Source organism: Lingula anatina, chromosome 6 (assembly GCF_051362555.1).
Source record: "Lingula anatina isolate TDL-2025a chromosome 6, LinAna3.0, whole genome shotgun sequence".
NCBI lineage: Eukaryota > Metazoa > Brachiopoda > Lingulata > Lingulida > Lingulidae > Lingula > Lingula anatina.
The window spans coordinates 11,244,066-11,259,183 of NC_141772.1; the positions used below are offsets into that span (position 1 = coordinate 11,244,066).

At 34.9% G+C, this 15,118-nt stretch overlaps 2 protein-coding genes across 3 annotated transcripts; one reads left to right on the top strand and one right to left on the bottom strand.

Annotated features, from left to right (window-relative positions):
- Window positions 1–1,272: 1,272 nt before the first annotated feature.
- LOC106177094 (proteasome subunit alpha type-5) lies at window positions 1,273–6,470 on the bottom strand. The gene is made up of 9 exons (XM_013559775.2): window positions 6,419–6,470; window positions 5,952–6,051; window positions 5,435–5,561; window positions 4,819–4,886; window positions 4,380–4,487; window positions 3,966–4,024; window positions 3,581–3,683; window positions 3,098–3,184; window positions 1,273–2,734 (listed from the first exon to the last, which is right to left on the bottom strand). The coding sequence occupies exons 2-9, from the start codon at window positions 6,045–6,047 to the stop codon at window positions 2,657–2,659; spliced, it is 726 nt and encodes a 241-aa protein (XP_013415229.2). The 5' UTR covers window positions 6,048–6,051; window positions 6,419–6,470; the 3' UTR covers window positions 1,273–2,656.
- A 198-nt stretch (window positions 6,471–6,668) lies between these two features.
- Window positions 6,669–14,771, top strand: LOC106177039 (synaptophysin). 2 transcript variants are annotated; one of them, XM_087016217.1, is made up of 6 exons: window positions 6,669–6,754; window positions 10,966–11,031; window positions 11,605–11,726; window positions 12,250–12,430; window positions 12,998–13,186; window positions 13,653–14,771. In XM_087016217.1, exons 1-6 carry the CDS (start codon window positions 6,740–6,742, stop codon window positions 13,839–13,841), a joined length of 762 nt encoding a protein of 253 aa, XP_086872343.1. In that variant the 5' UTR covers window positions 6,669–6,739; the 3' UTR covers window positions 13,842–14,771. The 2 variants fall into 2 exon arrangements, with proteins under 2 accessions (XP_086872343.1, XP_086872342.1); XM_087016216.1 differs by lacking the exon at window positions 6,669–6,754 and adding an exon at window positions 9,557–9,634.
- Window positions 14,772–15,118: the final 347 nt, after the last annotated feature.

Here is a 15,118-nt window from a genome sequence, read left to right on the forward strand (position 1 = left end):
ATACTGACAATCTATATGTGACCTTAAAATTGACCTTTGACCTACTTTTCACCAAGAATTGAACTTTGCAAATTTTGCTTTCCTTTTATCTCCAAAACTGGCAGAGATAGGCCCGTAGTTACTATTGAACTTGAATAGGAAGTCATATACTGTCAATCTTTCTGTGACCTTAAAATTGACCTTTGACCTACTTTTCACCATGAACTGAATTTTGCAAATTTTGCTTCCCTTTTATCTCCAAAACTGGCAGAGATAGGTCCATAGTTACTATTGAACTTGAATAGGAAGTCATATACTGGCAATCTAAATGTGACCTTAAAATTGACCTTTGACCTACTTTACACCATGAACTGAATTTTGCAAATTTTGCTTTTCTTTTATCTCCAAAACTGGCTGAGATAGGTCCGTAGTTACTATTGAACTTGAATAGAAAGTCATATACTGGCAATCTAAATGTGACCTTGAAATTGACCTTTTACCTACTTTTCACCATGAATTGAACTTTGCAAATTTTGCTTTCCTTTTATCTCCAAAACTGGCAGAGATAGGTCTGTAGTTACTATTGAACTTGAATAGGAAGTCATATACTGGCAATCTATATGTGACCTTAAAATTGACCTTTTACCTACTTTTCACCATGAATTGAACTTTGCAAATTTTGCTTTCCTTTTATCTCCAAAACTGGCAGAGATAGGTCTGTAGTTACTATTGAACTTGAATAGGAAGTCATATACTGGCAATCTATATGTGACCTTAAAATTGACCTTTGACCTACTTTTCACCATGAACTGAATTTTGCAAATTTTTCTTCCCTTTTATCTCCAAAACTGGCAGAGATAGGTCCATAGTTACTATTGAACTTGAATAGGAAGTCATATACTGGCAATCTAAATGTGACCTTAAAATTGACCTTTGACCTACTTTTCACCATGAACTGAACTTTGCAAATTTTGCTTTCCTTTTGTCTCCAAAACTGGCAGAGATAGGTCCATAGTTACTCTTGAACTTGAATAGGAAGTCATATACTGGCAATTTACTGTGACCTTGAAATTGACCCTTGACCTATCTTACATCTTACGAAGAACTTAAATTTGATTGTACCATATATATTTTTTGCAAAAGTTTAAAAATTCTTGTTGATTGCATTTTTACAGCTTGTCAAGCACAAAACTGGTGGCTGTGTCCCTTATTTTGTGTATGTGGAGGTCTATACGAATGCGCTTGCTCCAGCTGGTGGTACAATATTCGGAGGCGGTATCGCCTCTCTGATCCTCTAGTTTTGGGAAAAGTTTATAACCATTTGCCAATCTGGCATATCATAGTCCACTATGAACATAATACTAAAAACCCCATTTCTTGATGTACATATTCAGACTAGATAGGTGCAGAAACGGAGTCAGATTCGAATAAGTCCGTATGTCATGGTAAAATAGATATCAGATGTATCACTAAATTTTACATATTCAGAATTATGTATTAACAAATAGTGTTTAAAGTAGTTTTTTAAATATTTTTTCCTCTTTTGTTTAACTTACAAGTATAAAGGTGTTGGTTTACAAACAAAATCTAAAACTGGATACTGGCATAATTGGATTTTAATTGCAGCTCTGGCATTCCTCACATTTTACACACGGCGTGGCTTTTTGGTAGTTTTACAATTATATAGAATTTATTTACTTCATTTATAATTTAGCATATATGATACAAAGATATTTTGCTATTATTTCTGTGATAGTTTTGTACTTGATGTGTCTTTTTGTAAAAAGAAATTGGTTATCTTTGAGTGATAAAGAATTAGTCTAAAAGTAGAATGACCATCTTGCACAATCAGCAATGTTCATATTTGAACTATCGTCAATGTAGCAGTGTAGAATTTTCAACTTGTTTTTGGTGAAGTACTGTGCAGCATTTTGCTGACATTATATGTATGTAATGTAGGATTGACCTGTTAGTATAAATACTATGGAATAAAGGCTTAGCATCTTTTTTGTAAAGACATGTTGTGTTCACATATTTAACGAGGAAAAAACCTTTGAAGTGACAAATATCTATAACTGAAATGTGCAATTTAGGAAAATGACATCATTTATTGGTACTTACAAATTGTTTTTCAAATTATATTGTGGTGCTGCCATCTCTATGAAATAAATTACCCCCCCCCCCAAAAAAAAAAAAAAAAAAAAGAAATTCCTCAGTCCACAATAATGGGGCGCATTCAAGTCTGACTAAACTTTTATCTTCACAGTTTAAAGACAATGACCAGGGGTGGCAGAGGGGATTTTATCAAGATGCCAGCCATAGGAATTTTAACAAGCCTTCCATCTGTAACACGAGGCTGTCCTCTTCTCAAAGAGACCATCAAAATGACTGCTGGAAAGCTCACTGGCTTCCTTGCTTCAGAGAGAATATTTTTTATCTTGCATTTCACAAGAACAATTCTTATTGTCTCCTTCAGAATTTAGGAAATCTTGTTTTCTATGAAGTTCTTTTTTTTTTCTACTTTCCCCCTGCCTCACAAATGTCCAGCACACAATACATTGTTCAACTCAGTCTGCTTTTAATGCAGCAATTTGATGCACTATAATTTTACATCATAATATACAACTTCCTTCCCTTGCAATTAGTCATATTAATTTTTTAATTCCTGATGAACAGTTCATATGTCTTTAATGAGATCCTCAATTTCTTCTTTGGAAAATAATTTGTATCCTGCAGCCGGTGTCACGGTGGCCAACTAAAATATAAAGAAAAATGTTTGTAAGGGACATCCATTATATAAGAATATTTAGTCAACCAAAGCCATTTTTCACATGCAAGTAATAAAAAGCACACACTCTGGTATAATTCAGGACTTAAACAAATTTCAATATAAATAACTCAAACTGCAACAAAAATATTCTAGAAATATTTTCAAACACCCAAGCTTTAAGTCCAGAACTTACAAAACCTTCAGCAAAAATGGCCCTGGTTTGCACAACTTTAGAAAAAGATTCTATCTACAACCTAAAGGTTAAAAGGGAAATTATTCTTATCAAGGATGATCATCAAATTTAAGTACATTTTAAGAAATTATTGGCTACAAATCTTGTCAACTCACCTCCACATTTAATGAGTTTAACTTTTCTTCCATCACTTGTTTCAAAATAGTTAAGGCATTCTTACAGGCTTCTTTGAGTGTCATAGACTGAAAGATTAATCATAGTTATTATGGAATACATGTTGGACCATGGATAATGCTAATTTAAGTGTTTCCTTTATATTAAAAGATACTAGTGCATGTTATCAATTATGATTATACAACGAGAAGAAAACGAAATTATATTGGAGCGCACTGTGCAGATAACTGAAATTCCGACTCATTTAAGAAACCGCTGTGACAGTAACAGCAACTTTGAGCGCACAGCACAGCTGATGAAGTCAGTACAGTGTATTTTCCTTGTAATACATTTCCTACATGAAAATACATTTCAGCAGTTTGATATCGCATTAGAGTCTGCCTTGTCATCTATCTCTCTCCAACCCCCCCCCCCCCCTCCCCCAATCGTCTCCCACAATGCTGGAAGCACAATATATATATTACCTTGTGATAAACCTCCTGCAGTGTCTGCTGGGCTCCCTCTGATGCTGAACCAATTGCTTTAGCATCATACTGGATAAATGTACCAGACGGGTCCATGTGAAACCTGCAACCCCAGCACAAAATATGTATTACAGAGGTGTGCAAGAAAATAATATGTCCTAACCTCTACATTTCTTTTAAATAGTACCACTGTGTTCAAGTACCAAGTCATCATTCATCTGTAAAATTATGACAGTTGCAGTAAAAGTTTGAAAATGGTGAAATGAAAACCCCTTTCTCCACTATAAATGCAAATTCTCTTGTATTTTGTTGTGGAAAAAATTAGTGTAGTAAAGATATTGCTGTCAATGCCCACATCAAGGCAATTATTTCAGTACAAACTTACAACTGTGGGCCCTTGTCATCTATTCCAGCAAACAGCAGAGCTACTCCAAATGGTCGACTCTGAAAGCAGAAGGCATATTTTTTTAATTAGTAGCAAAATAAGCGGAATGTTCATCACACATGATCTTTTAAGGAATGAAAGCACAAATGGTATTGAAAACGGAGATCTGTAGTCTGTAGTCTGAGAAGAAAATGTCACTATACACGGATTAAACTTTTTTGGCATGAAACTTTGCAAATCATCATATCAACTGTAATAAACAGTTACTAAGGTTATCTGAAAGTACAATCCTTGAATTTAGACTACTGACTGTGTCACACATATCATAGCCCAGGCACACATAGGCGCGCGCACACACACACACACACACACACACACACACACACACACACACACACACACACACACACTTACCATAGCTCCAGGATCAGCATCATCATCACCAAATGCTAGAGCTAGATTACTGACAGACTGCGTAACACTCTCCACACTCATGTTTTCATTATATGTAAACCAGTGATTCTGAAACGAACAGTAAATAGTGAGAGATTTTTAATTCTGTCTAAATTTTCAGAAGTCTGTAATAGCCTACTGAGTCTGTTGGCATTAAAATTATATGAATTTATATCTGGAAACCAATATGAAATAACAATACCTAAATGGCATACTAAGTATGGTATGAAATGAGGCATTTTTTCTGAACTGTATCTGTCAGTACTCTATCACCCAATCTTATATAATAAAAACAGTAGTAAAAATAGTCAGCCTAGAAAAATCACTATGACCTTGATGTGATGCTACCATAATTATGAGTTGAGAAGAATTCAGGTATATGTAGTATAACAACCCTTACCTGTGCCTCTACCCTAGCTCTGTCTACCATGGTTCTGGAGTCTGCTATCAAACCACTCATTGCACAGCCTGGAATAGTGAAGTACTTATTAAGGCCCATTCCCAATGAAACCATGGTTCTACATAGATCAATCCAACTCCGTGGGGACTCTCAAAGAATGAAATCAAATTAACAGATTAAAACACCTCTTCTTGTTTCCAACATACTTGCTTAATCACCAACTTTTTTTGTATTCTACTGAATGCCAAGAGGAGGTGTGTTTAGACTGTTAATTTGATTTTATTCAGCAAGAGTCTTCATGGAGTTGGATCGATCTAAATAGAATGATAGTTTTATCGGGAATGAGACATTACTCAACAAAGCAAAGTAACAGTCTTTAAATCATTTTGTAATAATCAAAAAAAAAAAAAAAGAATATCATTGTATATATCATGTATATATCATTGTATAAGAAAATCATTGGCTATTCACTGTTGGTCCCTTTATCATTACCAACGGGATGTTTTATAAAACTTACATCTGTGTCCATAGGAGGTCAAAAATAAGATTCATTATTGCATAAGAAATAAATAATCACTGCATGGAATCTAAAATATGGACTATTCATGAGTCCTACCTATATGGTGATCAATTTCAAATATCTTCTCAATGCTGGAAGGTTCTATGAGGGGTGACGTCACTCTTTTCTCTACAGCAAGAACCACACCTTCTGATGTCTGAATACCTATGGCAGTAGAGCCAAGCTAAAACAACACAGAACATATGACAGTTAAAATCACAAATGACAGCAGGGTACATATTAGGCAACGATAATGTTCCTTCATTTCCTGGTGCTTTGACAAACATAATAATAATGATGATGATAATGATAATAATAATAACATAATTTCTTGTACAGGGCATTAAACTACAATACATTTCAATGCACTTTACAGGTATAAATCAGAAATGTCATTTTAAAGCTTTTGTGTTTTATCTATTTTTCTAAGACTAAGTTAAAGCATTTGCACTGTGCTGTCTTTTCTTTATTTCTTTCATAGTGGGAAGGGGGGGGGGAGACTAGGATTAAGGAAGGGGCAGGGATTGGATAGGCAGTAAACTTTATAAAGCACCATGTACTTCCGCCATTTTACCTTGATTGCTTCTATGGCATATTCCACCTGAAATATCCTGCCTTCTGGGGAGAAGGTATTTACGCCTCTGTCGTACTCAGATCGGGTAAGAAACATTTTGCTGAAAATAAAAGTGTGCAACATAATATAAGTAAAAACGAATTCATAACAAAACACTGACGGTCAGATCTAAGCCAAATTTCCATGAAGTAAAATGAAAAAAATCAAAATAATTTATTGACATATTTAATAAGATAACAAAATCAGTGAAGAAACAAGATCTTCTACTGCAAGCATTTTTCATCAGTCAACTCTCAACGACAGAATGACTTGACAAGATACACGTGACGGTTTTTCTTGCCAAAAAGGGTATTTGACAAACAAACCAATGCCACAAAAATATTATAAACCCTCTATTTGTTTATTGCTTTTGAAGATTTTCTTACTTGGATGAATATAATGCTTCCTATTAGTTAATAATTACTTACATTTTTATGGATGAGATCTGCCGGCGACTTTCTTGTTTGCAGGTGAATAACAGGACCGCACAAAATTTCTTCAAGGTCTGTATTTACTTCCTTCTGAATGCAAACGCATTTCAGATAAATGATGGTTAAAATAAATTAAGATATAACCATTCTATGTTTTTTGAGGAGTTATTGTTTTATATCAAGATAGATAGTTTATTTAATTTTGGCAAATCAAAATGCCTCTTTGATTTCGATATTTTTGCTGCAGAGCAACTCTTCATATCTGACTAATCACCTCGCGAGAGACATTGTTTGCGGAAGAAAAAGAAAGCCGAAAAAATGGACGTAGGAGGCGTAAGTTTTTTTAAATAATATTTTGAAAATATATCGAATGTTTAAATTACATTATTATTGCAGCATAAACCTTACAAGAAGGTGCTAGCGTGTTGTCACATCTTTTATGTTCAAGATATCGAACAATTCTACAGCTTGACGTGTAAAAGATCGATCTTGTCGTCGTTGTTTGACTCGAAATGTCATGTGACGGCATTAAATTCATTTTTGCTTTCATGAAGTGAAACTCGGAAATTACTGTAATTAGTTATAAAACTAGCTAATATATGTAGTAATTTATCGTGTGCGTAAGGCGGGAGCTTTAGATACCCTGTCTTATTGTCTAGAACTTCGGGTTTAAAATGAGCACTTGTACAGCTGAAGTAAATACCCTGTCAATGGGCTCTAAAGTTTCAGTTGTAGATCTAACGTGTTTATTAGTACTTCGCATGCCTAAAAGAGTGAGATACAAACAAGCAAGTTAGCCTGCATTGGACCTGATGTGAAGCTCCTGCTACCTCTAGATAATGTTCCCAAGCACCAAATTTTGTTTGTACTAGTAGTAGTAGTACAGTGTATTAATAATTAATAAGCTAGGTGGGCATGAGAGATTTCTAGTTGAGGTGTAAAAATAACTTGGATCCAACAGTAGGGTGATGGCAGCTAGAAGAGCAATGTTGCATTTCTGAACAAACTACATGTATATGTAAAATAAAGCAATGTGCCAAAACTAAATATGCATGATGTAGGTTTATGTGTGTGTCACAATACAAAACTGCATGTCAGAATATAGAAAAAAAATGTAATTAAATGAACTCATTTACATCATGATTAATGTATTTTCCTTGGTTTGACTTCTGTGTGTCTCTAACATGTTCACGAATGTACTAACTCAAGATAAAATGATTTTGTTTAAAAGGTGTATATGGAGAAAAAATATTAAGCTGGTCTGCTTTTGTCTACCAGTACATCTGAATAGCAGCCATGTTCAGAAAGCTAATTGGCATCTTTTTTTTTCTTTTTGTCTGGCATAATAAATCAAATTGATATGCAATAATAGCCCTGTTAAATGCCTAGTATCCTACCCATTGCTTAAATATCAGTTGTATTGTGTAATCAGCAGTGAATGTTATCTTGATTGCTGTGCTGAATTGGAGTGGTACGGTAGTAGCTCATAAATTTCAACATATGTCATCTGTGTTAAAATTTAATTTTCACAAGTTTTTACTATATTTACTCACTAAATGTACTTTCATATGACCCCAACTTGCTCATGCATATTCAAAACTTCCATATCCTGTTTCTCTAATTTAATACCAACAAAACAAAAAATCTGTCTGGTTTGAATATGTTGAACAATCATATCACATCATTGTAATACATGCTGCTGATTATATCCCAGTATTGAAGCACTGACATTTACTGGTAATTTCTGGTATTATACATAATTGTCTACCATCTATGGCATGCTTCATGAGTTAAGTACACATCTTTGGTGATTTTGTCTATTACTGTAATAGTACTGGTATATGCCTCTGGTTTTGTTGTACAGTGGTCTGCCAGATAGTGACTAGCATTTCCAGTAGAGTTAATATGATATCCAATTTGTACATTTTGCCACAAAAAAAGCCCCTTTCCCAAAGACACTTTGCCACAAAAAGGCCCCATTCCCAAAGACACCATAGGTGTACATTGATCGATCCAGCTCTTGCAGAGTGCAATCAGCTCAACTGAATAACATGCCTCCTATTGTTTCCAATATTCTCTTATAATCTCCAGCTTTTCTGTATTCTGTTCAATGCCAGGATTAGACGTCATTCAGTTAAGCTGATTGCACTTGGCAAGATTCCTCAGTGTTGGAACGATCTATGCAGACCTATGGTGTGTATGAGAATGGATTTAAGTCACTACTAGTTTAATAGACTGATCAGCCACTGAAGTCTATATATGTTAAGAGGAGTGTTTTGTACTGTGAAAATCGCTGACCAGTATAATATGGTAATGAAGTAAATATCAGTAAAATACTATGTCCACCTAACAGCTAGAGAAGATTATTAACATGGTTTAAGTCTGCCTGGAGCTGGCCCAGCATTGATTTCTTCTTTACTGTACATTAATATTTGGGCCTTTGACAGATAAGTTTTAGAAGCAATGGCAGTGTATAGAGGATGAGTCATGGAAATGAGTGGCGTACGATGTACGTATAATATGTGCTAAATAGAAAGTATGTTTTTTCCCTTTTATATTACATCTTGTTGGATCCATAATTCAAAGTTTATGCATCATGGTTGTGCTTTCATTTTCATTGTTGTATTTCATCCAAAGAATAAGTATAATTGCATGCCTGGTTATGTCATTGTTAAAGCAATTCATGATTTATGTAATATGCCAAACCAAAATTAATTTCATTGTGTAATTGCAGGCTGTGTAATTCCTCCCACATACTAATAGGACATTAATATATTTTTTTATGGAGATTCATAACTATGAAAACAGACTAACAGTTGCACTGCTGTGACCCTTTTCTCTATTATATCTTATTCAGTCAGGACCGATTTACTTTGGGCTCATTCCCAATAAAACTGTTGTTCTTTGTGAATCGATCCAACTCCGCGGAGACTCTCTCAGATTCGAAAATTAACACTCTTATTGTTTCCAGAGTACTGGTATAATCACCAGCTTTTCTATGTTCTACTCAATGCCAGGAGAGTTTCATTGGGACTGACCCCTAAGAACAAGATAATTTGAAACGCTTGATGTGACAAGGTTTAGAGTTGTTATAATGTGAAGAAAGCTCTGTGGCTCAATGAGTGAAAGCAAGTGTTTATTAATTAATAAATGCTAATTCATATTTCTTTCCCTTTTAACTGGCAGAAATATCGCAATGAGGTGTTCAGAATGGTGAGTCTTTTTTTTTTTTTTTTTTTTTTTTGTGTGTGTGTGTGTGCGTGTCTGTGTGTGTGTATCTTCACTGGGTGGGTATTTGGTTTTGAAAAGAAAGGAAGGGTATTGTCACCACCCTGGATAGGCCTTTTGAGTGTGATGTGAAGCTTTTGGTAATAGTATAAAAATTTCAGAGATAAACTGAGAATTAAAAGAGCTTGGAATTTCACAGAAATGAAAAATAATAATTATTTTGATCTTCTGTCACGTCAGACTTGATTTTTTAGTAAGTTGTTTATTTGAAGTTGGTTGTGAATGTTTTATATTGTTTTCACTTCTCCTGCCTAAAACAAGGTTAAGTTTAACAAAAATACATTCCTTAGTAGTTTTTTCACAAGATACAAATAAGTCTACTAAGAGATTTCTAGCAAATCATCCAAGATTTATTAATATATACCTAGAACTGCATCCCTGATGTGAGGATTTTATTCAGAGAATATATCTACGTTAGGTGAAGCTGAAAACTGTAAAAAGGTCTTTTCAGTCAAGTTGGTTAAGTTAGCGAAAATAAACTTAAATTAAATGTTTGAACAGATGAACCAGCTTTAATTTAATAGGATGTGTATGGCATATGCAGCATAATGCTATTAGCTGCTTTAAAAAAGATCAAAACTCCACCACCTGAACAACTTCAGTTTGGGATTACTCTGTGAAAATTAGAGGTCATTTCATTGATTTCTCATGCAGTCTGATGGGTTCTGTTGCTGGTAATAGCTGGCATTGATTGCTGCCTATTTCATTACAGCAGAGATCCTTTCATGGACACTGCACAATCCAATGAACACTGATGGAGTTTTTATTCTGCTTTTATTTAAATTTTAGTTTATTCATTTATTTATTTAATTAATTTATTTATTTATTTTGCACTTAAACACATTTATATATTCAAGACAAGACAAAAAGTGAGACAATTTAACTGACAAAATAAATGGGCCAATTATTGGCAAATTTTTGTCCTAATTGAAACAAGTTTTGATTATGTTTTCAGTTAGTACTTTTCTCCTAAGGCAATTTAACCTATAATTTTTTTTTCTCATTTAATTTTCAGGATGAACAAAATATATTGCCTTTCATCATTTGCCACTTTAAGCTTCTGTACAGTTTGAATGTTGTAAAATATGTACTAGTTTTTGGCATTATAAAACTTATCGGGGCCTTTAAGTCAAACAGGTCACTCACTGGTAATGAATTGCAAAAAATCAATTTATTTTGGTGCAGAAATTGACCTCCATGACTTTGAAAGTATTTATGATTTTGCCATGCACTAATGCCATCTATTGACCTTCCAGATAGCTGCTGGTGCGGACTTTGATGTCTTGAAGTACCCCAAGGGATTTATAAAGATTATTCAATTTGTAAGCTCATCCATCTCATTGTACATTTTTATGTCAAGCTAGAAATACAGATACAATGAAATATTATTATAATAAGTTTGATGGGTCAGCAAATGGATTTTAAAGTTAAAACAGGGAAGAAGTGTTATTAGCAGAACTGTGTTAAAATTGATTGCATTAATTTTTTTTTATTAAAATGAAATGTTAGAAGATAAATAAAAAGGGCAGTTTTGTATTTCGTAAATTAAATTTGAGAGTACCTGCAACTGTCATTAGAAAGTAAAACATGTAGAGTTGATTTCTGTGTAAGACTCGAGTGATTTTGACACATGTATTTAATGATAAATTTATTTTGTAAATTTATAAAACTGTGCTGCTTTTCTTTTGAAATGAAACATAAAAAATTTATATACTACTGTACAAGATACAACAGTAACAGATACTTTTGAGTTACACAAAATGGATGAAATGCAACAAATTATTACCATAATACATGTAGTAGCTAGATGCATGAGCTATTTCACAGTATACAAGAAAATCATTGCCATATTAATGAATCGTTTGTCTACAGTATTGGCTTCCTCATTTTTCCAGGTTCTGGCAATATTTGCATTTGCCACAACAACCAGTGTGAACACTTTCTCTGAGTGGAGGGTAGTTTGTAATGGAACAGCAACAGCAAGGGTAGACAAGTTAAAGATAGCATATCCATTTGTGTAGGTGTAGAATTGGTGGTTGAATTCTATGACCTCGTTTTCACAGACACCATCTGATCCAACTCTGCCATTCTGCTGGTACTGTCTCCAGATTCAATCAGCTGAACGACACGCCTCCTCTTGTTTTCACTGTACTCCCATAATCTCCAGCTTTTCTGTATTTTACTCAATGCCAGGAGATGTGACATGTATTAATTTGCACTCAGCAAGAGTCCCCACAGAGTTGGATCGATTTACATAGACCAATGGTGTCTTTGGGAATGGGGCCTAACAGACCTATATGTGATTAGTCCAAGTTCAAAAATTCTCTGTGGGTTTTTTTTTTTACCTCTGCCAAAGAGAAATTTTTTTTTTTTTTTTTTTTGCTTTTTTTTCCCTAAGAGACAGTTTCGTCAAGTAATAAAAAAAGCTATGAACCATCAGTTGTAAGGCCACTGAGTTATTTCTTCTGACTTTTTTCCTATAAGGCAAAATCATACTGGTATGCTGTTCAAATTTACACATGAAGTCCCATATTTTTCAGCTTAGACAACCAGGAATTTACCACCTGCGGTGTAAAAGGAATGGTGTACGGCAACTTCTCTGCGCCGTCTCAGTTCTATGTGTTCATTGGTGTCATGGCATTCCTGTACAGTCTGGCCATTGTTATCACCTACGTCTTTTTCTCAGCCAAGTTCAAAGAGAATGATTTGGGGCCAAAAGTGGTAATATTTCTCTCTTTCTCAAGCCTCTGTTTAAAGTCAGAATTTAAAGTTAAAAAATAAAGATCTTTTTCAGTAAGTATAAGTTTGTCAGTCACACAGTAATTGGTGTTTTATAGATTGATTATAAATATTTGTAACCAAGTGATGGGAGTGATATTACACCAGAAAATCTATGCTTTGTTATTGGACTCTCAAGACCTTGAGGCAAGTCTGATGCACATTTAGTAATGTAGCAAAAGACCACACAGAATGGCGTCACAGTGTCGTGGCCCTATTTCCCAACTGGGAAGATGGGGATACGTGAAGTGTGAAGTGAAAGCACATTTTAAAATGAATTTTAGACTAAATATATTCAGGGGCGGATTGAGGCCGTCTTCAGGATCTTCTGGAAGACGGTCAGATTTTGAAGTTTACATTGATGGGTATCTAATTTTTTTCTGTCGGAAGACAGTCAAAAAAGGAGGATGGATCAATAAAGATAATTCAGAAGCTTGTCAGAAAATGTATCTTGATCCGCACCTGTTATTATTATTATTATTATTATGACATTCTCTTTCCTCTCTCCAGGACTTCATAGTCCACATAGTATTTGGTCTGATGTGGCTGATAGCCTCGGCGGCCTGGGCGGCTGGTTTGACTGGACTCAAGTTCTACTCTGACCCCAATGAGTTCATGAAGACACACCTGTGTACAGCTCCCAAGACAGAATGCACCCAGATCAGGGAGGGAGACTTTGCCAGCCTCAATGTGTCTATTGTAGGTCTGGGGTTGGGGTTAGATCTCTGACTACAGACAGACAGACAGACAGAGAGAGACAGACAGAGAGATTGAGAGATGGACTGACAGAGAGACAGACAGACAGACAGACAGAGACAGACAGACAGAGGGAGATGGACTTACAGAGAAAGAGTTAGAGACAGACAGACTAAGATCAAACAGAGGAACATATTCTATATGAAAGTAATTTGTGAACTTTTTACACATACCTCTCTAAAAATCGTTTTGAATGTTTCATTTGACAATTAAACTGTTAATTATTTTTAAAGACCTTTTATTATGATCTTTGCCCTTAAACAACTTTTTTCAATGATTTTCCCTAAAAAAATTGTCATTTTTTTTCTGAAGAAGAGTCATGCTTAAATCAGCAATAATATGAAATAATTTATTTGTTTTTAAATTAAAAAAAAAACAAAACATTTCAATTTTCATTTCAATTTTCCAGATCTTTGGTTTTCTCAACTTATTTGTCTGGCTCTGCAACCTGTGGTTCCTGTTCAAAGACACCCCTTGGTTCCACCGGGACGCCCCCGTACCCCCACCCCAGGGCCAGCCTGCCAGCACCCCAGTGACCCCCCCACCCCAGGAGGTACCGGGGGCCATGTACGAGGAGGCTGACAAGACTCAGTACTAGTGAAATGTAGACAGCTGAAGAGAAGAAATCGGGACGTGGTTATAACATGTAGAGAGAAGATCTAAGGCACAATTCACATGGGTGTGGGAGAGCACTAGGTTCTAGTACAGGGTTTGGCGAGATTAGATTAGGCTAGGACATAGTCCTGTTAGGATACTAGACAAACTTGAGGATGTGACACTCTTCACGGCTTGTGTATCTAAAACTGATGGACACTTACTGACAAGGGCCCACTCCAGCTAGTAAGAATTACATTGTCGCCAGTTTAAGCTTATATTTTCATTGTTTTTCTAAATAATCTTTACTAATTTTTTTTTCTTTTACTAATTTAACATTGATAGGATTGTAATGAAAATATTTTCGAGCTTAAGTAAAAATTTTTAGTCTTCGTAGACTTGCTAGAACTACATGGATATCAGTGCTGGTGTTAAAGGAAAGAGAATAATGCCATTTACCAGTAATTTAGCTTACAATAGATGCATTTAGAATATTTAGGTAAGATTCTGTATGAATAAACTATTGAAGATTGCTACAGAATAGATGCATTGCCAAGTAGTAAACAACCCCACATTTACTTTTTTTTGTCAAACTTTGTATGACATGATTGAACCAGAATTTTTTTCTGTTTGGCTGAGTTTTCTAGCAAAAGTGCTCAGAAAAAGTGTCGGCTTTGTAAGTGGTCTTTTTTGTCACCCTTTAATTTTTTATTTCACAGTACATTAAGCTTTGCTTTTGCCAGTCCTTTTTTATGGGACACAAGTTGGTTGAGTGGCTATATGTACACTTTGCTGTATTTTCTACCCTTTTGCATTGACACTTGGGTTTTCTTTATATTACATTTCATTTAATAATAAATGTTAAAAGGTGTATCCATACAGCCTGCTTTGAATTTTTGCCATGGATACTTTATTTGGGGGGGGGGGGGGGGGGGGGGGGGGGGGGGGGTGTTGCTTAAGTCACAGCTGGAGATTTAATTTCCAATAAAGTGTGTAATTTTTATTAGACTTATTAAAAGTAAATATTTAATATATTGATATGGTGGCATATGTGGCCTCCATCAGCTGTAGTAGGTAGTAATGTATAGGAAGCTTCAAAGGTTTGTCAAATAGCCATTACCTCTTATTGATTGAATGACTTTCGTGTGCTGCTTAGAATTCAGCATCTTGTTTATTTCTTAAGTAGGAGCTTCCATTTCACCAAAAGGAATGTTTAATTTTGGAATCCTTAAGTGGTAGTAATAATTGGGCTTTTTGTCCTTAGTTATTGTGCTTCATTAC

Bases quoted from the DNA above. Each gene is read 5' to 3' on its own strand.
- LOC106177039 (XM_087016216.1), top strand. From the start codon at position 9,572: ATGCTAATTCATATTTCTTTCCCTTTTAACTGGCAGAAATATCGCAAT. The intron at 11,727-12,249 runs GTAGGTGTAGAA...CATATTTTTCAG, and splicing joins AAGATAGCATATCCATTTGT to CTTAGACAACCAGGAATTTA. The intron at 12,431-12,997 runs GTAATATTTCTC...TCCTCTCTCCAG, and splicing joins ATGATTTGGGGCCAAAAGTG to GACTTCATAGTCCACATAGT.
- LOC106177094 (XM_013559775.2), bottom strand. From the start codon at position 6,047: ATGTTTCTTACCCGATCTGAGTACGACAGAGGCGTAAATACCTTCTCC. The intron at 4,488-4,818 runs GTAAGGGTTGTT...TGTTCGTTTCAG, and splicing joins GAGCTAGGGTAGAGGCACAG to AATCACTGGTTTACATATAA. The intron at 2,735-3,097 runs GTGAGTTGACAA...TTTATATTTTAG, and splicing joins TAAACTCATTAAATGTGGAG to TTGGCCACCGTGACACCGGC.